We start from the raw sequence: 23,207 nt of genomic DNA on the forward strand, positions 1-23,207 counted from the left end.
ATAAAATAAAATTCATTTGCGTTGACATTATATTTTATATACATACATACATACATACATATATATATATATATACACAAAGAGATGAAGAAACACTTGGTATACCGATAAAAGCTATCGTCATGGTATTTTTATTATCTTAATATGTTAACATTATTTTCTTTACTTTATTGATTTCCGATGACTAGGATGATTCTACATGTATCTTGTCAACGGAAGTGTGATATCGCGCGTCCGTGTAGATATACGTATGTATATAAATATAAGAAAAACAATTTATTACACGATACGTGCGTTTATTAATGTACAAAACTGCACAAAGTAAACGTATTAACGATCTCATTACGTTTTTCAGTTTTTTTTTATTCTAAGCAGATTTGGAAAGGAAAAGAAACAATAGAGTTAGAAACGCGTAAACTGTAATTTCATGAATTTATAAAAATTAATATTGATACCTCGTGTCTTTGTGTGATAATATACATATATGCAGTTTTTATTTAAAGTATTATTGTACTTTACTTGGCAGTAAATACGACTATCATTACATTTATTCGATGATTATATCGTACATCTTTTTCATGACCATCAGACGATAGTATTGTAACGATAGACTACATCGAAATTATATTTTTTCCCAACTAATTTTGAAACATGACGTTGCGAGACGGCATCGATTTATATCATCGTTCATTTATTTATACTTGCTTTTTACTAAAAATTTATGTAATCTTATCATTGTTCCTCCTCGCTATATGTACATTGCTGAGAAAAACAAAGTCATATGTATAAAGAATAGATATACGTATCAAGTGAAAATGACTCGTAGCTAATTATTACCAAGTTTAATCGTTCATATGCCTCAATGCTTGAATTTTTCCAACAGCAAGAAAAGTTGGGTCCTCTAACATAGCTCTGAGTACCACTAAAAAGTCAGCTGCATCATCCTCAGCGATGGCACGTCTATCGTAAGATAATGTTGCCATCATTTTGGTGACAGTTTCCAAAGAATCACCTAAAAAAATATATAATATTGTTGTTACCGTAATTGTCGATTGACAATAAATTTTTAACTTTTTCATGAGATTTACTCAGTTCCGGACGTCCTGTTCCAACAGCAAGGATTGCCGTTTGCGGAGGATTTATGATGGCGGAAAATTCTTTAATACCAAACATTCCTAAATTGGATATTCTAAAAAAGAAAAAGACAAAATAACTCCAAACATTAGCATTTACAACATTTGCAAATTCATCCTTATTTTATTCTTACGTAAAGGATCCTCCTTGAAATTCCTGTGGCTTCAAAGTCCCAGCTTTCGCCTTTCCAGCTAATTCTCTAATAGTCGTAGAAATGTCTAATAAACTTTTGGACGGCGCATCAAATACAATTGGTGTTATTAGACCCATAGGAGACGCAACTGCTATAGAAATATCTATGTTTGGAGCACGTACGACCTAAAAGCAAATAATGTAAATTATTGCATAATGTAATTAAACGTCTGCGTTCCATTATGAAATGTACTATGCACGCCTACTTTATTATTAGTATACAAGGTGTTGATTGTGGGACATTCGACAAGCGCGTGAGATACAGCTTTTGTAATGAAATCATTGACAGATACGTTGATACCATCCTCTTTTAATTGCTTTCGAATTTTTATCAGTTTGTCAATTTTGATGTCAATAGTCGAATAAGAATGAGGTATATTTGACTGAAAAGAAAGACTTATTTTTTAATAGATGAAAGATTGACTTAATAAAAAAAGAACAAAGTATAATATATGCTCGCATGATATATACTTTAGATTCTCCAAGACGTTTAGCTATGACACTTCGAATATTCGATACAGGTATATCTTCGTAAGCTGATGGACGACCCGGTACCATAGGCTCTGCCTTTTTACCTTTTTCGACTTTTGGTGGTGCAACTATAAAATATAAATCGCAGTCAAAGATGTGTGTGTGTGATACACACACGCATACACATATTACTATTCCAACAAGTGGTGATTAGAAAAATCTTTACCAGTATCAGCTTTAAGTTGAACTTTTTTAATATTATTTGTTTCTATGTATGCTAGCACGTCACTTTTTAGAATTCGATTAGGACGGCCAGTACCCTTAATAAAATTCGGATCTAGACCGTATTCCTGTAGCAGTCGTTTAACTGCCAATCCATATACCCTATATAATAATAATAATAAACATACATATATGTATTTATATAGACACATATCAAAGAAATTGATCTATTCTTTATACTTGGAAATATAGTCATTCACGATACGTACTGTCCCTTTTCGGTGGATTTTGCAACTGCAGGGGCAGGGCTTGGAGTAGTAGCCTTAAGTGTTTGCGGAATGACAGCTTTTGTCCAATCCATTCCCTTCTCAATTGTAACAGCAATTAATTGACCTACCTCCACTTGACTACCCTCTGGTACCTATTACAGAAAATCAAATATATAAGTAATTAGAGAAAAGAGACATTATAATAGAAATAAGAAGAACATTTTCCTTACCAAAATCTTGGCAAGTACAGCCTCATCTTCTATTTCAAAAGTCATTACTGCTTTGTCAGTTTGTATCTCGGCTATTGCATCTCCTGGTTGTATTTCATCACCTTCTCTCTTTAACCATTTAACAATTGTACCAGTTGTCATGGTTGGAGAAAGTGCAGGCATAGAAACATTTTGTCTGAAAGAGACGTATTCAAAAATTGTATACTTTCTTCGCGCATTAATGCATCTCAGTTTACGTACTGTCCTGGTGGTGGTGGTACATCCGATTGGCTTACGGAAGAAGCAGAAGGTGCAGAAGGTGTTGGAGCAGTAGTAGGTTTAGCAGAAGGTGTTGGGGAAACATCAGGTGCTTCTACCGATTTCCAATCCTCGCCTTCATCTACGGTAAGAGCGATCAATGTTCCTACTTTGATATCTTTTGTCCCTTCGGGTACCTAACGACAAAAAATATTACCTTAAAGCATTAGATGGCATATGATAGTAGAAATAAATGAAATGTTCTTACAATAATTTTGGCAAGGACTACTTCGTCCTCTACCTCCATAGCAACCACTGCTTTATCCGTTTGAATATCGGCTATTGCATCTCCGGGACTAATTTTGTCACCTTCTTTTTTAAACCATTTAACGATTGTCCCACTTTCCATGGTTGGGGATAACGAAGGCATGAATAATTCTTTCCCTTTCGCTGTAAGTATAAGAATAATTATTAACTGTGTAATGTCAGAAAGAAAATAAACTTTTAAATATTTTCCTGACAGTTCTGATCTGATTCTGAATGATCAAATTCTGATTGGATTGCATAATCATAATTGTGGAATTGTATAATTGTCATTTAGAGAGAGAAAAAAATATATATTTAATTTAATTAATTTTATTTAAGGACAATTCGTTCATACAACAGAATGGAATTCTCCAAGTATAATCTTTTGATTGATAGGAATTAATTTATTAAAGGGTTTAATGAAGCATATAATCTCATAAGAACTTAACCTTCTTAAATATAATATCAATTTCATATTTCTATATAAATTGCATACCCTCCAATATCCAATTTGTGTGGAAACATAATCGTTGATATTTAAGGGGTATTAAGTTACGCGATTTTATTCGATTAGTATACTTTAATGCGAATAGTACTACATGTCTCGATCTCGATATCGTGTGCGCCATTTTTGTTATCGAATGTGGGGGAAAGTAACTTGAAGTTAGCAAGATAAGTGTTTACTCCGATCTTCTGTTTCTAATATATAGATGCGATGTGACGTGCATTTTTCGAGGTCATTCAAATTAGAGATCAAATTCAATCAAAAATCTTGATTCGAGATGCTTGCTTGAGAGAATAGAAATTCTATTGGTCGATATATAAAAGATAACTTGATAACCCCATTTCTTCTTTCCGCAGAATCACAGAAATATCTTAACGAGAAATTTAGTCATTTTAATTTAGTTATCAGCATAATTATAATATGTAGTACCAATGAATGCTTCAAGATAATTTCGATGAGGAGATAGGAAGAGATACGGGTATACAATTTATTACATTATTCCCACTTTCATCTTCTTCTTCTATATTAAAGATATATAAAACTTGTTGTTCATGTTTGTAGCACGATATCGTTGATTTTTTCATTTAGTTCTGCATTCCTCTCGGTCGGCAGTTTGAGGCCAAACGCAAACATGCATTTTAGTGTCGTAGACCAGACCATCTTGGCATTGGTACTTTCGAGGAATTCCAAAAACGCATCGGTAGTACTAAAATCAAAAATATTCATAATATATATAGCAGATAAAAAAGAAATAACATAATATTACAATATGATGCACAAAGCAAAGGGACTGAAGTATAATTGGTTAGAAAATAATTAAAATAAAGGGAGAAGAAAATGGTCGATTAAAATGCAGGCGCCATTTTGAAAAATTATCCCTCGCGCGCGTATTTGTTTTTTTCATTAATTTCCCTCCCCCCCCCAATAAATCTAAATCTATTATACGAATCTGTAATTTTCAATTAAATACGATAAAATTATTTTTAATTTAATTTATCTATTTGTTTTTTCTTGATAAAATGGTTTAGATGAAATTGATAAATGTAAAAGATAATGTGAATACGTACCACGGCACAATTTTTCGAAGGAAGATATTCTTCGCCTTCGCAAACAACTTTCTCGTCGTCATCAACCGGCGGTGATGGTGGTTTGGAAGTTGAGGAACTTGGTTTTACCGTTGGTACAGTTGGCCTAGTCGTTTCCTCGGTATCCCTCGTCGTCTCAGGTTTATTCGGGGAAGATGTTGTACTTGGCGGCCTTGCCCATTCCGGCTGGACAGAAAATAAAACCCCGATATTCAATATCTAACGTCCTATGTTTATTTAATTAATTGACAATTAATTATTTACCGTAAGTGTCGTTTGATGTTCTTTTTTAGGTACTTTGTAATCTTTCAAGCCATCGTGAATAACTTTCATGAGAGGATTCTTTTCTCCGCAGAGACCATTAAAGTCGTCCATATCGATAGCCCAAACCATAGCACCGGCATAGCTGTTTTCTTTGATAAAGTCAGTTTTGATTTTAACACTGTCAGGATCTTCGTAACCAACCCACTGTGTTTCTGTGAATAAAGACAAAGTTTTTTATATTAATAATATTTTAGAGTAGCACGAAATTCGTTTATCATTACGAATGAGTATCTTTTCTAAAAGTAAATTTACCTTTGTAAGTATAAGGTACTTTGCCAATGGAATCGTATTTCTTAGTCCAGCCGGAATTGGGATTATTGACTTCTGTGCAGATCTAAATAAATTCGATATAGATATTATTTTCTCTAATTATAATCGCTTGACAACATTATTGATCGTGTGAAATGATATTATATGATGAAAAATGACCTCATAATATGCCAAGAATCCCCTAGCCTGTGTGTACGGACCAGGATCACCGCCACCTGCTTCCTTGTTTATGTAGGTTCCTGGATTGTAATTGGTGTTACCACGTGCAAGGGTGAACGTACGACCGTAGAAAGGTATACCGACGACCAATTTATTGGCTGGGCACCCTTTGTCTTCCCAAAGCAATAGACCATCGTGCTAGGAATAAAAGGTATATTAAAAATATAAGAATATTGACTCGGTGCTCAAAGTATACTTACCACATTAAGCTTTTCATAAGCATAACTGTCATGGGGTCTTTTGTAAAGTGGACTGTGAACATCGGCAAATCCAGCCCAGTTTCCACGAAGATCGTAAGACATAACATGAATCGCGTCTAAATTCCTGAATAAAATGATAAACGAAGTAGATAAATAAAAGTCACGCGAGTAAGTTAAACGATTGGGAAATACTCACTGGCAAAATTCGGGAACGTGGTAACCTTCGTCGAGACGGAACTTAGCCATGGGTACGGCCATCGTGATTTCCCAGCCCTTACCTTCTTTATCGAATGCACGCCTGAGTTCCTCAACGAAGTAGAAGAAATTGTTCTTGTCGGAAAACTTGCCACCCCTGTCTGCGGCACCTGGGTATTCCCAATCGAGATCGAAACCATCGAACTCATATTTGTACATGAATTCTGTAACGATTATAAAGAAACAATGAATCGATTAGTTTCGTATTGTAATAAATAGAAATTTGGAGAAGGGGTGGAAACTTACCAACGACGCTTTTGATAAAAGTATCTCTGCGTTGTTTCACCGTAACGAGGTTGCTATACTTCTTACCACCCTCTCCCCAACCACCAACCGCGACTTCAGTTTTCAGATGAGGATACTTTAGTCTGAGTTGGGTGAAGTTTTTGAAGCCACCCTTTTGAACGTCGAGTTCCTCGTCCAAGACGAGTACTTCCCAGGTGACATTGCTCACACCGATAAAGGAATATATCACGTGTGTGCATAATTCTGCAGGTATGTCGTTGATGCCATAACTACCAACGCCAGGTCGATAAATCGCCCAGTTGCTGAAGTAACAGACAACTCTTGCGTTCTGATCTGATACACGCACACAGAGAAAGAGAGAGAGAGAGAGAGATAATTCAAGATTTCATACGCGATTATCATTCTTTTTTTGTTTCTCTTTTTTTATTTTTTCAAATTTAACTCTGACGCACTTTTACTAGAAAGCTTTTATCTTATCTAGAGAACGTTTCATCGAAAATACTCACCGGCTGATGTGTACGCCAAATACGCGAACAGAAGGGGAAGGGAGAACAACAGTTTCATAACGGAGAACTTCATTTTCAATGCTATGGACAAACAAATTTATGTTTAATGATCGATCAAATGCAATTTCATAATAATGAAGTATCGTTCAGTTATTATAGAAGATCTTTTACGTTACCACTAGATTTCAATTCCATTAATTGTAAGCTTCAAAACATTAGGCTATTATACACAGGAATAGTAAACGTTTCTTGAACGATGTTCGAACGCGAATGATTCGCGGGTACGATAAATCTTACTTGACTAATGTAAGTGAAACACGACTGGTTGGTTTAGAAGGAAACTCTGTGGGGGCAAGTTATCTCTCGGGGTTTATTCGAGTTGCTCACGACCGGTTAGGGTAGGTAGGGTACACACGGTCTCGTATGCGAAAACAACTTTGAAATGAAAGACTGACGAAGTATATCGTATTTATCCTATCGTTTTAATCAAATGTTATGATATTAGGGTGAACCAAAGGTTCGTATCAAAATGTTCGTATAAAGTATAATAATTTGATTGAACGCGAAATTTTGGTTTACCCTAATATTTCGAAACTAATTTTAATTTAATCCGAGGTTAACGTACCGCCAACCAAACGAACGATAAATATTATCTGTGTTTTTTTTTTCTTTCTTTTTATTTCGACTAGAATACCAAAATAGTTTTCATACGAGAAAGATGAATGTATATATAGATATAGAGATTTAATCGAAGATTTAAAATGTTCGATGCATATAAAAATTCGTGAGTCATCGTCCTCGCAAAGAACTCGTATCCTTCATAATTCTTTTTCTCTTTATAGTTCATTCGATAGGATTGAGACGATCTATCAAAGCAAATACGAGCTTGAGATTTCCATCTGTGCACTTATGTTACGGGGAAATTAAAATGCGGGATGCATCGTGCTCACTGTTTGCTATACCGTTGAATACAAAAATAATAAGAAGAACGAACGAACGAGATGATAGGTTGCGTCAGGGTTTGCCTGATCGGTTTCGATTAAATTCCAATTAATGTAAACGTTAGTTTCTTTTTCTTTTTACACAAAAAAGATACTTGTGACGCGATTGGTTGGCAAAGTTATCGATAAAAATTAGAGACAGGAACGCAACATCCTAACTTGTCTCATCCGACCAGTTCCTTCGGAACGAAAGAAGAAAACAAAAGAAACAAAAAGAAAAAGAAAAAGAAAAGAAAAGAAAAGGTAGAAAATATGGGAGTGGAAAGTACCATCATCATCATCATCGTCATCGTCATCGTCATCGTCATCGTCATCGTCATCGCAGAAATTCTCATCTCTCGTAAGCCGATTTTACAAATACCCGCGCAAAATATTCGAAATTTAAGAAAGATTTCACGCGACAGTTTAGAATCCAATGATTATTTTGTTTATAAATCGATCCGAAAAGTGTCGGATAGATTTGTCTGGATATAATTAGATACGTAATGAAAAATATTTCATTTCAACGATCAACGTTTACTATCAATTTGCATACAATATCATAGAATGTTGTTTGTATGCATTTTCGAAGTTACCAGACCGGCAACTTTCTTAAAGCGCATTGGCTTAGGTACAGGAATGTTTTTTCGATGAGAATGTGTGTGGTTTTTTTGTATTGATCGTAAAGATGAAGAGACAAAAGAGAAGAAAGAAAAAGAAAAAGAAAAAGAAAAAGAGATAGACCAAGGCCAGAATCCGATCGGTAGAAGAATAAAATCGTGAAAAGACTCACCTTTGTGGTGACCGGACACCGGCCGAAGAAAAATCGTGCTCGAAACCGTGGCTAACAGCTCATATATACCCAGGTGGGCCTCATTAGAATTCAGGTGCGCGGGCTCTCGCACGATTGGCTAGTTCGTCGACCCTCTGCCTCTCCCAGTTGTTGTCAACGTTGACAACGATGAGACTCACTCGCGAACTCGCTCAATGCGAGATCCTCCTCATAGTTCGTCCTTCGATCTTTCTTTCTTTTTCTTTTCTTCTTTTTATGTTTTTGCTAATGTAACTTTGCTGTGTACTCCTTTGATTGCTATTTGTCTTCCTCTTCCGTTTCGTACTCGGTATAGTAAACGAGTAAGATCGTATTTTCCATTATATGTATATTAATGATTTTATTTATCAAAAAAAAGGCGATGACTAACGTGCATGATTAAAATTATTTACTTACTTGTGTACACATGTGCGTGCACGATGCACCGAGTACGCTCGGAGAACAAAATTCTGGGGGACCGGAAAATCTTGAAAAATAAACATATTAATCGACAAACGAATGTCGAATTAATTCGAAATTTTACGAAAGGGTTGGCAAAGTTCAAAGTTTCATTGATTTTTGATAAAGATAAAATATTAGCCTAAACTGGTCTTCGAGCTGTCCCCCTAATCGAGCATGTAAACAATGACTCGGAATTCTACAACCTAAAAAAAAGGATATATCTTTTCGAGTTATTTCTTATTTTGACTCTGGTCTTTTTATTATTCTACCGGGGGTGGGGGAAAAGTGGAGGAAACTTTCATCAGCATTCTCATTTAACGCGACGAGAATTCCAGTTTCAATCCAAGGGTATTTTATTCCTCGGTCGAACGTTTTTTCCTCTCTCACCTTTTTCTAGTTTCTCGAAGAAGACCTATCGTTTGGGATCATTTTAAATCGATTATCTCAAATACAGATCTTTATACGTTTGAATATTTGAAAAATAATGATTTAGGTATATAAGCGTTATATCAGATCGCGATTATTCGATCTAATTGTCCTTGGCGCATAGTATCTTTATTATTGGAATTAATGATAAGATCGTTATCGGGTAAATCGATGAAGTGTTGTTAATTGTATTAATTTTATTTCATCCGATATAACAATAACAGTGATTTGTGTTTCCTTTGAGGTCACCTTAATTATTATTAGATTTATCTGGATTTAATATATTTTCGCTGTTTATAATATTACCGCGTTTTAAACGCAATGATGACTATATTTCTCATCGAAGAGTGAGAGCCCGCAAATAAGAATTTAGGCTACACAATTTTTACGTGTAAATATATCGTACGTAAGACGCTCACCACCCATTGATTTTGAACATCATTATTAATTACTAATCAAAAGTGCCATCTAAAATCATACGATTAAAACTCGTCGAATGTTCGTCAGCTTATCGACGAAGGAACATAATTTTTTTTCCAAATTTAGGGCCGTACTTTAGAAGGGGGGCCCTCCCCTTTTTTATTTATTATACATTCTTCCTATGTACTCGCGTACTTGCCTATCTAATAACTTTATGTACAGTCATATAATAATAATAATAATACACACCTTCCTATACAAAGAGAGGGTGTATAAGTGTGTGTGTGTGTGTGTCTGTGTATGTATGTATTTATATATATGTATATTTATATTATTACAATAACGCGCTTATAAAAAAAACCTTGGTAGAGGAAGGCTCGAGAAGTTGATTTTTCACATATTTTTGTTTCTTTTTCTTTTTATTATTCGAATGATTTACGCCAATGATTATTCGTTTATGCGCTAACGCAATTACGATTTATTTGTAATTGACAATAGTCTCGTAGCACCCGCGTTCTTTCTTCAATCGCCTTAATTTTTGGCACTCCGTTTGTTTCGTTTATTTAGGCTTTTTATTTTATGCTAAACGTAATTCGATAACGTACTGACGTAATCAAATTCATTTTTTTCCCCCTCTCTTCGAAGGATCCTATGCGAAATTTGTAATATATTATATTATTTAATATGTATTTATGGCAACTGCTGTGTATTTTCAATTACGATACCACTTAATGCTGTGCGATTATTGTATCTTAATATATCTAAGATTATTGCTAAAATTTTCTATAATGCATTTGTTTAATTATTATATTATTAACTGCCATCGTTATTTCATCGCGGTCCCATATCAATATTCTAAATTACATAGGATATCAATGGTGTTTTTTCGTGTATCTCGACACGATCATTTTTTTTCTTTTTTTTTTCCTATACACGATATTCAATCGAAGTAATAAATTAATGAAAAGATGAAAAGAAATCGAGGACATTTAATTAGATCGTCGATTAGTTTTCTGTCCCCCTCCTATTTATATATTTTTTTTTATTTATTTAATTTTGGTTTTTTGTTTTTTCTTCTTCTCGGTCGTGTCTCATTTGGCAGTAGTTTATTGATTGTGCTTTTGTTGTTCTCTTCTTCTTCTTCTTCTTCTTCCCTTTTTCTTGTAAATCGACGTAGTTAAAAAAATGATTCGTCGTTTGTCCTTTTCCGAATGATTAAATTTAGGAATAATAATTTTCCCTTTGTTGATACAATGGCAACGGTGTCACAGGTGATAGATCTTCCTCGTCCATGCTCGATTCAGTCTTCAACGGAAGTGTAGCCAATGCTTTGACTGTCGACGATAAAAAGATCCGGTCAGTGTATCTCATCGGTGAGAACGATCATCATTATTTCGAAGCAACGAATGATCGACGACGTAAATAAGCTGTTAAAACGAAATGGTCCAAAATGAAAGGAACAAAAAAAGAAAAACGAAGAGAGAGAGAGAGAGAGAGTGGGGTGGAAGGAAAAAAAAAATGAACAAACCTGAAAAACGATAAACGTGAAGAAGGAGTGCGCGTGTCCTACGTGGGAGAATCGAGAAAGCATGTCTGTCAGTGCGCCTGGTTACCTACACACAGCACAAACAATCCAAACAACACTCGCTACGTATTTTTAACAAAATTAAACACAACAAATAGGAAAAACAAATCAAAAAAGTCTCAATTAACTTATTTTAACTTTTCGGGTACACATTTAATTTATTTTAAGGGGAGGAGTGGTAGAGAAAATTCGCGTAAACGAAATAATTGGATTAAAAAAAAGAAGCCTGGTATATATCTCGCGTTCATGCTGTAATCACACCGCTGGTCTAAAGAAATGAACAAAAAAAAAGAGATGATCTAGACCATGCAAGACTGTCTCTAATAAAGATCGTTAGAATTATTTTAAAATCGAAAATTCATTTACGCCGACGTACCGGCTACCATTTTACTCTTCTCCATGACTTGTTTAGCAAGAATTTGATTGAGCTGAAGAATGTGTTCTCTTTGTCGTTTCTCCTCGACTACTTTTCTTTTCAACGTGTCGGATTTATCGTGATTGACGTTGTCGTCTGGAAAGATCGAAACGATATGTTATTCGAACGTATAGACGAATCAATATTTGATATAATAAAAGTATATTCGTTCTAACCAGTTCCCTCGGGTGCAGTGACAGTTGTTTCGGAAAGCATCTTTCTGATAGCATCTGCTTTCTTCAAACGTTGCTCTTGTTCTTCTGCCGTTAATTCCGGGGTCTAAAGTATTACAAACAGTTATCAGTTATCAACAGTTATTTTATCGACTTTAGTTCTCAAGAAAATCAGTTTAGAAAATTGACGATATTCGTTTAATTTACCTGCTCGGGAATATAACGTTCTGGAATGACAATCTTATTTGGTGTACCCAACAGTTGATCGATGGTACTCTCGTTATATTTCAATTCTTTATGACTTAAAGTCGATCTCACGACATCCGGAGCATTGATTCTAGGTCTGAGAGCTTGTTCCATGTCCAAGTCGTCTCTTGCTCTACCCATACCCTGACGATATCAAAAAATAAGATTATCCAACTGATTTAACTTAACGCGTTAAACTAAACTACTCGAGGTGATTTAATAAAGGAAATAAATGAATAAGCGTGAGATAAAAGGCTAGCGGAATCGGATGGAGCGATAAAGCTTAGTAAAAGGAAGACGAAATATAATGAAATAAGAAATAAAATAAACGTATAGAGGTGTACCATCCTGGAGAAGTTGTCCTCGAGATCTAGAACGGGTTTGCTACTAGAAACGGTGTAGTGTCTTCTCTTTTCTTTAGGAACCTGCCTTCTTCTAGGACCGTCGATTTTTCTCTCGGTCATCTCTTTGATAATCTGCTTGGCAGCTTCGCTTTTAAACACTGGAGACAATTGGGGTGATTCCGACGTGCTGTTAGCATTAATTATCGACCCTAATGTCGGCCTGTCTAAAGGTACGTCACCACCGTTATTGGGTGACACCGGTTCCGGACTCAGTGCTATCGAACTCTTCGCAATTAACGTTGAATTTTCGTATTGCAGGTGCGGCGAATAGTATCGTTGTTGTTGTTGTTGTTGTTGTTGTTGTTGATTCGATCCTCTCGCAGTTTGTCCAGAATAATAATTCTGATGACTTGGATTATTATAAGGCGAACTCGAATAGTTTGGCAAACTAATTGGCAACTGCGTACTCGACGTAGGACTATCGACGTGCGGCGATAACGTGCTATCGGAGCTTCCGTCGTAATTTTCAAACTGCAGCGAGCATAATCAGAAACAGAACGAACGTAAGGTAAAGAAAAAAAAACCTAAAGTGGATTTACCAAAAGAAAACCAAACGAAACCAAAATACGTATACGGATGACCGAGATATCGAATAGGGTGAATCGGATTAGGACAAAGGTTAGACCCGGGGATCCGAGTAATCGGAATTTACCTTGACCTTGTGTCTTCGCATCATGATAGTTTTAAGAGCGTGCATGCTATCGCTGCGGGGTGGTGGAGCAACGGGAATATGATGAACACCAGGTTGATGTCGTTGGCCACCGAATCCTCGAGGTAGAGACATGCTTCTTTGGAATTGTATGTCGTCGAGCTCGGTCAAATGTACGGTACTTTGAGCATGAACGATTGGTGCTTCTTCGACGACTTTACCCAATTGGGCTTTCTACAAATGACGAGTATTACGAGTATTATATTAGCGAAATAAGTCTTGTCATCCGATTTCAATCGTCTTACTTCGAATTTCTGGGAACCAGCTATGTCATCGTCGGACAATCTTTTTGCTCCACCGGGTGCCTGAAGTCCTCCGTTCGTTAATGGAATCCCGATATTACCATTTCTATCACCTCGATCTCTTTGACGTCTCTCGGATTCCCGTTTAACGATCCTGACCGTTTTTATTTCTTGCTTTTCACGATTGTGCAACAAACCTAGGGATACGATTAATTAATGAATAGATCGAACGGGTGCTTTTGTAACCGTTTTAAAGAAACTTACCTGCAAATTTGTTATCTTCATTTTGCCTGTAATTATCGTTCGTCAAAGAAGTTTCTTCGTTGAGAGGATGAAGTGGAGGTGGTGGAACGTATTCCGGTGGGAGGTTAGATCCACCATTTGTTTGGCTAGTAATACTATCGTTGCTTTTGTTAGTATCTGCGTGAGTTAAAGGAACAGATTGTATAAACGTTTCTATGATATAATAATACGATTATATAATCGAATTTCCGTAGTATTTACCTTGCATTCTGGACTCGGTATTGACGTACAAAGGGGAAACATTGATCTGCATCAAACTACCCTTTCCCTGCATTTGATCTTTCAACAATTGTTGCTTCAATTGATGTTGCTGAATTTGTTCCCGTAATTGCGGCGACAAAGACGATATATGATTATGCGAATTTTGTACAGGAGGTTGTTGTTCGACGTGTTGACGATTTGGCGAAGATGATTTCTTGTGCTGCGTTGGCGACGCGTAACGACGATAAGGACTTTCCAGATTTTGTTTCCCGTGCGTCGAGGATAACAATGATGGACTGGCTGGCGAACCAAGGCCGTGATCAAGAGTGATTCCAGAATCTAAATCAGTCTCCAACCAAGAGTTCTGAGTGCGTTTCTTCGAATGATGAACTGGCGGAGCTGGAAATTATTTCATTACCCTTTAATACGATCAAACGGACAATTCAACTGAAACGGCAAAACTTTGTTGGAAAGCGTTCGTACCTGGAGATGACTGTGGTCGAATTTGCTGTACCAAACTATGAGACTTTTCAGTGAGTTGTTGAACTTGAACGCTTAGCTCTTTTCTTTGTCTTTGAAGATCGCCAACCAATTGTTGAACTCTTCTCAATTCCGTTTCCAATGGGGCAGTCGTACCCGATGCGTCTCTCGTTATATTACCAGCGTATCTTCTGGAAGCTTGCAATTTTTGCCTTAACACTACCAAATCTTGTTCCAGTCTTGCATTTTCCGCTACTGTTTCTTCCAATTTCTGAAAAATCGAGTGGAACGTGTCTCTTTTTATGCGATAAGTATGAAAGAAGAAAATAAAAAGTAAAAAGAGCAAACATGAAAGAGAAAGAAGAATGAATAACGCATGTAGATGCAACAACGACAACAACAACAACGACAACAACGATAAAAACGATGATCGAAAGGACGCGAGGCTGAAATTATTAAAGATGATACGATTCAAAGTAACTCAAACGTATTGCTTTTGAAAATATTTCATTTACCTGATTTGATAATACCGGTTTTACCTGGAAACAACGAATCCAACGTTTAATCGTTTAAATAAACTCGTCCCAGTTCTACATACGCGTGTCACGATTTGATTCTCAAACAAACGAATCATTCGATTAGGTTTTAACGGATCCCATAGGAAAAAGCTGAAGTTTGATCATCGAAACTCTCCCAAATCCGATCGCAGAACCAATCGACATTTTCCCAAATATTTTTACCTTAGAATTGTGCGCCAACAGTACTCTGACTCTGCTCAATTCGCGTTCCAATAAAAGCTGTTGTTTTCTGTAACGTTCCGCTTCAATCAAGTTACTTCTGCTGCCTTGCAATTTGTGTCGCAAACCTCCCAGAGCTTTTTCTAGAATTTCCTATATAATAAGTTTTGAATAAATACCATTATTGTAATTTCACTCGTTAAGTTTTAACAATGAATATTAATATTACGAACCTTGTCTTGCTGAAGACTATGAAGGGTACCTGATTCTTCTTGAAGTAATCGATCAAGTTTGTATAACTGTTGTACCTTTGCCTACAACGCGACAAAATAATATCAAACGAACGTTCAAGCTTTCGGTGCAACAATTAACTCAAACTAATATTTAACAGTTCTTTAGTTTAGAAACTCATTGGTTAGGCTTTGAATTATTCGGTTGATCGATCGGGTGGAAAATCGCGTTGATTACCTGCAATTGTCCATGATCCGGACTGAGTCTATTCCAATCTCTGCGTTCTTCGGCAAGCAAACGTTGTTCTTGTAATCTCTGATTAAATTCCAAACGATCCCGATGATTTTTCGCGTTCTCTTGGAATAAATCGTTATGAGAAGCAGTCACGTTGTTAGTTTCGTTTGCAGTATTGCGATTGTACAAGGATCCAAGCTTCACCATGTTGTCGACTAGGTTTACCAAAGGTTTTCCTTTCTCGTACTGAACATCAAACCAATCGATCAACAATCAAGACTTTATTAGTTCGCGAGAAAATGATCGTACCTGTTTTTCAAGATCCATCAGGTGTCTCTTTAACTCTTCGAGTTTTTGAAGATTTTCCAGACGCCTCGGTGTGTCCAATTCGGCCAATCTCGCCTACGGTCAAGAAAATAGGAACTCGTCTAACTATATTATCGTTTAACAAAAAATTGACTGGAACATCGTTGGGTTTATCATTGCTAAATGCAAAACTCGTTTCTTCGCAAATTGGAAAGCCTATGCGTCTCAACGACGGTCAAGAGTAAACTGCCGTTCCGACGTTTCCAAGGCCGACATTGAAATACGATCGTATATCCTTCCAACGAAACAAGCAAGTACGTAATCTTTATCCAGAAAGATGAGAAGCTGCGAAGCAATAAAGCCGAATGGAAAGAAAACTATATAGCTTATGGATTTACGCTAACATCGAACGATCATCGAAACCCGATTCGTTATACGACAAAGAGAAAAATAGAACGATATTGAAAGCATATGTAACATGAAAGACCTCAGCAAATGAACTTTTATTATAAGTTCAATAATAAAAGTGAATCTTATCGGACCTGAGCCTCAATTTCCATGTGACAATTGTCCATGGCCTTGAGAAAAGTGGCGTTTTGTCTACGCAGCTGAATAAGCAATAAAACCAGTTCTTCGTGTGTCCTTCCGAGAAGTTCGCCAGCGGATACTCGAACGAGATCGTTTGTTCCAATTTGCGTGGGTGTTAGGGTTGGGGTCAACGTTGGAGTCGGCGTTGGCGTTGGCGTCGGCGTGGTCGTTGGCGTTGACGTTGACGTAGACGTTGCCGTTGACGTTGCCGTACCTGCCGTACCTGCTGCTGGTGTCGTTGTTGCCGTCGCTGTCGCTGTCGCTGTCGGTGAACCACTAACTATTCTTCTAACGTTGCCCTAATCGAGAAAGACATGCAATTGTCTTTACGTTAAAAAACACCCTGCGTGTCCTGGCTAGTCGAATTTTATTGGCACGGTCTGAGAGAAGATTATTCGTTTGTTGGGTGTTTTTCAAGGTCGAGGATTTCGTCAGAGCAGAGAAAAGGGGGCTTCATTTGTTGAGATCTTTCATCGATCGCAAAGATCAATTATTTAACTAACAATAAGGAATTTTTCAATGCGATAATTATTTGTAATATCGTACCAACTGGTTGACGCGTTAAAGTTATGGTATTTGTGGAAGGAAGAAATCAAAATAATATAATATATCGTTCGAACTGGTCCTCCAGTATTTCTTTTCGATCGCGGTTATTCGACTTGGAGCGTCGTTTCGTTGCAGTGTCTCTCAACCGATCGCGAAATATTCTTCTTCTACGAAATTCAACACTCTTCGAACGATTAAATCGTTTGGAATAACTAATTCACAGATTGGTCGGTCCCGTAGTTTCAGGCATATCCAAAATCAATTTTGAAACAACATCGAACATTAAATCAAACGGTATTAACAACAACGCAAAGCACAAATTGTAAATTGTAATTGTAATTGTTGTAAATGCACGCAAGTAGCTAGATCTAATGTTTGTTTTTTGCGTAAACTACTGACGGATCTAGTTCAGCGGGATAGAAAGGTAGGCCTCGTTGCAACCGACGACGAGGACTAAGGGAATAATATTCGCGAGAGAGCTAGACTAACAACCAGTTGAAAGGTTGGAAACCTTTGGGAAGGAACGGAGACTGGCGTCGTGCCCGTTCTCCGATCGGTTACTCGACTCGACTCGACTCGACTCCCTTCGCCAACTTTACCATGGTACAATCTACTACGTAAACGGAATCCTTATCCCCACTATCATCCTATCTCTCTCTCTCTCTTTCTCTCTCTTTCTCTCACACTTTTTTCCCTCCATTTCAGGGAATTCACCAATTTTTTCCTATACCCGCGATCCTATAAATTACTAGACAAATTTATTTGACCGGAAATTAATGAGATTCGTTTCAATAGGATTGCGTTCCTTCGAAAAGGGTTTGGAGTACCTTTTAATCCGACCATTGTACCATTCGCGCGTTTCAACCTCGGAAACCCTCTCCTTTTCTACTTTTTGCAGATCAGTTCGACCTCGCGTTTGTCATGGCCGCAGTCGACCGAAAAATACGAAAATACGAAAGTTGAAAGGGAGAAGTTGATTCGAAAGAAACAAAAATAAAATAGAAATGCAGTAGCGCGAGATCCTTATCGCGTTTCTCCTTCGACGAGGTTTCATCTTCTTCTTCTTTCTTCGGATTTATCGAATAATATTTGGATCCTTGTGAACGCATCTTAAGGTTCACCCGCAGGTACGCAGGGTCCTTGGCACGATGCCCTTGCTGACCAATCCTAACCGTATGCAGGGCCGAAGATACTCCTTGTTAGGGGGGGGGGAGACTTGATTTTCTCAATCTCCTTTTCCTTCTTTTTATTTTTCTTTTTCTTTTTCGTTTTGTTTATAACAAGATAGAGAGAGAGAGAGAGAGAGAGAAAATAGGACGAGAAGGAATTCCATCCTTTGTCTTACAATTGGTCCTTCGAATCTTCTTTTCATTTTTCTACGTAAGAATTTTTTTGATTCCCTATAGGCTAATGCACTTTTGCAGCAACGATGCAACAATCGACGTATAATGCATTTATTTGCTTATTTTTTTTTTGTAACGATCATACGAGGTGAATAAGAGAATGAACAACGTGCGATTCGATTCTATTTGTCATTCATTTTGTCTATTTCGTGCGTGCGAAACGTATATATCGGTGCATGCTCGGTGTTGCATTTCTTTTTCTTTTTTTTTTTTCTTTTTTTCATTTCATGGATCATTCGTGAAAGTGAATAACGTTGCATACGAAAAATCTATCTCTATACATATATGATTCAGGATTCTATGAATATGAATATATTTATACAGGCGTATTTGATTTTGCTTTTAAATGCTATGCGAAATCCATTGACGTTCGTTAATTACAATTTTTTCAAAAGTACGCGTAATGTACTTTTCGGGGGTGCGAGAATTTGAAATGCTATCGATCGTGTCGGAAAAATCCTCGCATTATTTATGACACTTTCCCACGAGAATATTAACGCGTGATCAATTTTCTATTAGGATTCGCGAACATACGATATTCATTCGAAATCACGCAATGTGACGTATGCGTATGCGATAAGGGGTAGAAAATTTGAATCAATCGAACTAATGAAATTTACATGCTCGGACGGTAATGCAGGAGGTTACACTCGATCGAAGAGAGAGAGAGAGAGAGAGATATAGAGTGCTGCAGAGAGAAGAAAAAAGGAATAGAAGGAGTTACGTCTATGTTTGTGGGTGTATTTGGGCGTGTTTGGGGCACGTCGATGATGAAGAATGCGTTTTTACGTTTATTCTGGAATCTTTCCATGCTCTGCTGCCATGCCAATAAAAATCGAACGTTTTTTTTCTCTCTAGCTCTAAACAAATTTCAACTTCGGCAAACGAACTCACCCTTTTGTGAAGTAGTTCGCGTCGATTTCCTCTGACGTTGATCTCGTTACCACTACCACCGCTTCCACCACTTCCGGCACGGTCCACTTCTATACCGATCGCACCGATTCCTTTTCTTTCGACTGTAAAATAAGATTTTTGAAGTTACACTTCTTTTGGCGCGTTAGCGAAAAAAAGCGCGCTCTCTCGAAGTGTCACGGTTCGTATCGAAAGGGTTAAACGAGAAAAGAAATAAAATCCGACATCGTGCCAGTGGCATTCGAATGACTCGCCGATTTAGAAAGGCCCCGCGTAAACCGTGCCGAAGAGAAAATCTGTTAATAGTTTTGATGGCAAGGAAAGAAATGTCAAGAAAATGCGAACGCGAATGACTCGAGAAGATGAAAACGGCTTTCTCTTTAATTAAAGTCATTTCCACGAGAACTCGTCGATACCAGTTTGATGGATGCCGTCAAGTTAAAAGGAAAGAAAGAAAAAAGGTTACGAGCTTCGGATGGAGAATCGCAATCGGAGAAAGATTCTAATAAAAAAAAAAGGACTTCGAAAATCAATGTAACAAACATTCGATCTAACAAAAAATAACGAATCGATTATAAGAAACGTTTAAATGATTCGTCGCTGCGAAGGAACGAATAGAAAACGATAATTAGATTAGTTTCTAGCTTACTTGGACTGTGAACTTGAATTTCATTATCGCTTGGGCTCGAAATTCGATGCTCGGTCAAATCGATTACTCTCAAATGTCCGCTGGACGAGTGTAACCTTTGAGTCGGATAATTATTCGGCGATAACAGTTTCAAATTCTTCATCTCATTGTTGTTAGTTCTGAAAACAATGACAATTTCGTTAGTCGAGCGATTTATATTCCAAAAAGATATGTTTCCAATCGATTACTTTTTCATTCGAGTACGTTTCCAGAGTTGGATAGGAATTTTATTAAAATCTCAATTTAGATCGAAGGATTCGCGAATGGGTATATCGATAACGTCGATAATCGGGCCAATTAGCGATCGTTATGCCAATCGTCGCGTCAATCGTTGTACCAATCAAACGTCGAGTTTTGATACCGATTAAACGATCGCGATCAATTTCAATTTGTATGGTCTAATAAGAGAAACCGAATTGAGAATTCGTCTTACGGAATGACGCGTATTTATCGAACTTGAACAATTTTCGATGTAATTTTCGTTGAAAAACTATTACTAGCTTCGATAAGAAATAATACGCACTGTGCTATACTCGTTCCGATATCTCCGTTACTGGATGCTCGTAAAATTAAGGATTCGGTGGTGGTTTGCAGTCGTTGCAGCGTTTGCTGTTGGTCTTGTTGCTTCTCTTGCGGACTCGACTGACGAATAGGAAAATGTTGATGCTGTTGACGATGATTAGCGGTGCTTCGTGGTAATGGTAAAGTCGACGATAAGGTTGGTTCCACGGCTGGTGGTTGGGTCAGAGTCCTTTCGGCCAAATGAGACGTACTGACTGCTCTAGGTGGAAGCGGATCTCTTCCTATTACCGATCCAGAACCGGATGCTGCGAAAAAACAACGCGAGAATTACTTATTTACGAATCCGAATTGTCGTCGAAGGGTTCGATCGATTTTATCAATTATCAATTAACGCGGTAGGTTTCCGAAAGCCGGGTCATTGGTTACACAAGCGGGGTTCCCTCCTCCTCGATCGTAGTCACGTTCGTAGGCGCATGTGACACGGTTAGGTTCGTGACTCTCCTTTCGTTGTTCTTTAAACGAGGACACGCATCACCTGTTTACACGCATGCGAGCAATCCTTCTCGATGATACCGAGAACGATTCGTTGTTTCCGTTCTATCGAACAAAACGATCAAACGCGGTAATAGTAAAACATCGTGGAAAAGATAATAATAGGACGAATGCGAAAAGGGGGTCTCGGAAGTTATTCGAAACTTGTCTTCGATCGCTCGTGGTATTTCGTATTGATAATCGAACGCATTAGTCCACGGTACGTGTATATGTGTGTGTGCGTGTGTGTAGGTAAATATAGGCGTTCCACTTGGCATCGGTGCAGAAAAGATCAAGGTATCTGACAGAGACCGTTATGTCTCCGTACACTGTATTATAATATATAGGATGTCGTTTCTTTTCATTTATATTCAGACCACGCAATGCGCAAACGACAATGAGTAAAGAAAGAACATCCATTCATTACGTCGTCGGAAACACGTTACGAACGAGCAATGTCGAACAATCGCCGACAACACGGCGGACCTTTCTTTAAGGGCCATTAACCCTTTGCGGTACAATTCGACTCGCGACGGGAAAGATTCTACGTCGTTTGATACACACGGTTTCAATGTATCAGCTGATAGTAATCAAATATAACGAGAAAGGAAAGGAAAGGAATGTCTTGTTTTATGTTAGAGAGTAGTTTCAAGTTTCATATACATTTCATGCTTTCTACTATTATTATTCTTTCTATCTCCTATTGTTAAAAATAATCGAACAGAGATAATTATTAATGATACACGTTGATACATTTCGATTCGCGAGCAGCCTCCGTGAAATTGTAACATTTTACGATAAATTCAACTATCGATCTATCGATGCGAGATATTATATCGATGTAGATATCCGTTTCAATTTAATTTCGAACGAGTACATAATATTTTTCTATTATTTTTCCTTCGTTTCATTCGCTTCATCGTTTAATATACTTTTAAGTACATCGCGTTTCCTCCTTTTAACAAATATTTTCACGGGAGTAAAATTTTGTAAAAAAGAAAAATAGATCGATAGAAAAATAGATATATAGGAAATCAAAAAGAGTAGCTATAGTAAGTTATTTATAAAAAAAATGACAAAGTATATTTCTCTGAAAGGTTTCAACCCGAGATCGAAGAAATCGTTTAGAAATATGCCGAGTGCGAGTAACAGGTGCGCCATCGCGATAAGCCGGAGTATCATAACTCCGTCAATGGTACTCCCTCGAGGAAAAGTAGAAAAGCGTTGGTATGGGAGATTAAATGAACCAATAATAAAAAAAACATTTCTATACAAAGAAAATGAAGGAGAAATCGCGTTCTCCCGGCGAATTCTCCCATCGGTTCTCGAGTATAAACCCGTTATTTGTGATAATATACTTAACAAAAATGAAAAAAAAAGACAAATGCGTTATCGTAACGAAGCAAAAGAAAGAAATCTGTATCATCCGTATAGTTTCGGATTTTTGGCATGATCTTTCAGCGACGTTACCAATTGGCATTTCTATTTTTCTTTGTTCAAACTTTGCCAAGAGATTTAGCCGCGACTGTTTTCCGTAATCTTAGGACCGTACTTACGACAGCGTTGTAATAACCGAGCTTAGGTTGGTGGGAGAAGAGAAGAGTGTCGACGGGATGCCAAGTAGCGGTATCTGTAGTGATCAAGTAGGTCGCGGTTGACTCGAATAAAACTCCAGTCCAACTCACCTCTCCCTTTCCCTCTCCCTTTCCCTTTCCCCTCGACCATTCTTTACACCTTTGGAAACTAGTAATATTAGGGTGAATAGTAATATTAGGTTCCCATAATTTTTTATATTTATTAACGCGTTCGCGTCCCGCAATTTTTGTTCCGTAACACGGATTTTGGGTACAATCGCATTATTGCAGTTTATAGCACGGTAAAAGGACGAACATTTGATTCTCTCGCCCTGATATACTATTTTATTTTCATCGAAATGTGGTAGGCGTCATCGATTACGCAATAAGGATGACGAGATTTGAAC

The 23,207-nt window shown here is 37.3% G+C and overlaps 3 protein-coding genes across 7 annotated transcripts in view; all 3 read right to left on the reverse strand.

The window, feature by feature from the left end:
- Positions 1–402: 402 nt before the first annotated feature.
- Positions 403–3,690, reverse strand: LOC122514512 (pyruvate dehydrogenase protein X component, mitochondrial-like). Its single transcript, XM_043631391.1, has 12 exons — positions 3,558–3,690; positions 3,024–3,205; positions 2,759–2,952; positions 2,519–2,693; positions 2,289–2,440; positions 2,024–2,181; positions 1,798–1,925; positions 1,533–1,709; positions 1,268–1,452; positions 1,089–1,189; positions 838–1,012; positions 403–762 (listed from the first exon to the last, which is right to left on the reverse strand). Exons 1-11 carry the CDS (start codon positions 3,688–3,690, stop codon positions 843–845), a joined length of 1,755 nt encoding a protein of 584 aa, XP_043487326.1. The 3' UTR covers positions 403–762; positions 838–842.
- LOC122514513 (endochitinase) lies at positions 3,627–8,558 on the reverse strand. Its single transcript, XM_043631392.1, has 10 exons — positions 8,445–8,558; positions 6,672–6,752; positions 6,166–6,498; positions 5,861–6,083; positions 5,665–5,788; positions 5,405–5,602; positions 5,228–5,309; positions 4,916–5,127; positions 4,634–4,837; positions 3,627–4,272 (listed from the first exon to the last, which is right to left on the reverse strand). Exons 2-10 carry the CDS (start codon positions 6,742–6,744, stop codon positions 4,147–4,149), a joined length of 1,575 nt encoding a protein of 524 aa, XP_043487327.1. The 5' UTR covers positions 6,745–6,752; positions 8,445–8,558; the 3' UTR covers positions 3,627–4,146.
- A 969-nt stretch (positions 8,559–9,527) lies between these two features.
- LOC122514510 overlaps positions 9,528–23,207 on the reverse strand; it is a 39,450-nt gene continuing 25,770 nt past the window's right edge. Inside the window, exons 12-31 of one of the 5 annotated variants that reach the window (XR_006303076.1) lie at positions 20,697–21,000; positions 20,135–20,292; positions 19,468–19,589; positions 16,579–16,923; positions 16,040–16,132; positions 15,734–15,976; positions 15,499–15,579; positions 15,269–15,418; positions 15,044–15,067; positions 14,532–14,799; positions 14,049–14,447; positions 13,809–13,964; positions 13,548–13,741; positions 13,246–13,476; positions 12,534–13,064; positions 12,151–12,333; positions 11,947–12,049; positions 11,732–11,866; positions 11,299–11,383; positions 10,926–11,104 (exon numbers count right to left, since the gene is read on the reverse strand). Coding sequence is in view for 3 of the 5 variants with exons in the window: in XM_043631388.1 (XP_043487323.1) it covers positions 10,992–11,104; positions 11,732–11,866; positions 11,947–12,049; positions 12,151–12,333; positions 12,534–13,064; positions 13,246–13,476; positions 13,548–13,741; positions 13,809–13,964; positions 14,049–14,447; positions 14,532–14,799; positions 15,044–15,067; positions 15,269–15,418; positions 15,499–15,579; positions 15,734–15,976; positions 16,040–16,132; positions 16,579–16,923; positions 19,468–19,589; positions 20,135–20,292; positions 20,697–21,000 (3,833 nt within the window). In the remaining 2 variants the exon portion in view is untranslated. Of the gene's footprint in view, positions 11,198–11,298; positions 11,384–11,731; positions 11,867–11,946; positions 12,050–12,150; positions 12,334–12,533; positions 13,065–13,245; positions 13,477–13,547; positions 13,742–13,808; positions 13,965–14,048; positions 14,448–14,531; positions 14,800–15,043; positions 15,068–15,268; positions 15,419–15,498; positions 15,580–15,733; positions 15,977–16,039; positions 16,133–16,578; positions 16,924–19,467; positions 19,590–20,134; positions 20,293–20,696; positions 21,001–23,207 lie in introns of all 5 variants that reach the window. The other 4 variants (XR_006303075.1, XM_043631388.1, XM_043631389.1 and 1 more) reach the window with 4 other exon arrangements.

The sequence above is a fragment of the Polistes fuscatus genome, unplaced genomic scaffold (assembly GCF_010416935.1).
Source record: "Polistes fuscatus isolate 324 unplaced genomic scaffold, CU_Pfus_HIC Scaffold15, whole genome shotgun sequence".
Taxonomy (NCBI): Eukaryota; Metazoa; Arthropoda; class Insecta; order Hymenoptera; family Vespidae; genus Polistes; species Polistes fuscatus.

Bases quoted from the DNA above. Each gene is read 5' to 3' on its own strand.
- LOC122514512 (XM_043631391.1), bottom strand. From the start codon at position 3,690: ATGGCGCACACGATATCGAGATCGAGACATGTAGTACTATTCGCATTA. The intron at 1,453-1,532 runs GTAGGCGTGCAT...ATTTGCTTTTAG, and splicing joins CCTTGTATACTAATAATAAA to GTCGTACGTGCTCCAAACAT. The intron at 1,190-1,267 runs GTAAGAATAAAA...TTTCTTTTTTAG, and splicing joins TTTCAAGGAGGATCCTTTAC to AATATCCAATTTAGGAATGT.
- LOC122514513 (XM_043631392.1), bottom strand. From the start codon at position 6,744: ATGAAGTTCTCCGTTATGAAACTGTTGTTCTCCCTTCCCCTTCTGTTC. The intron at 5,310-5,404 runs GTCATTTTTCAT...GAATTTATTTAG, and splicing joins GATTCTTGGCATATTATGAG to ATCTGCACAGAAGTCAATAA. The intron at 4,838-4,915 runs GTAAATAATTAA...TTTTCTGTCCAG, and splicing joins AACATCAAACGACACTTACG to CCGGAATGGGCAAGGCCGCC.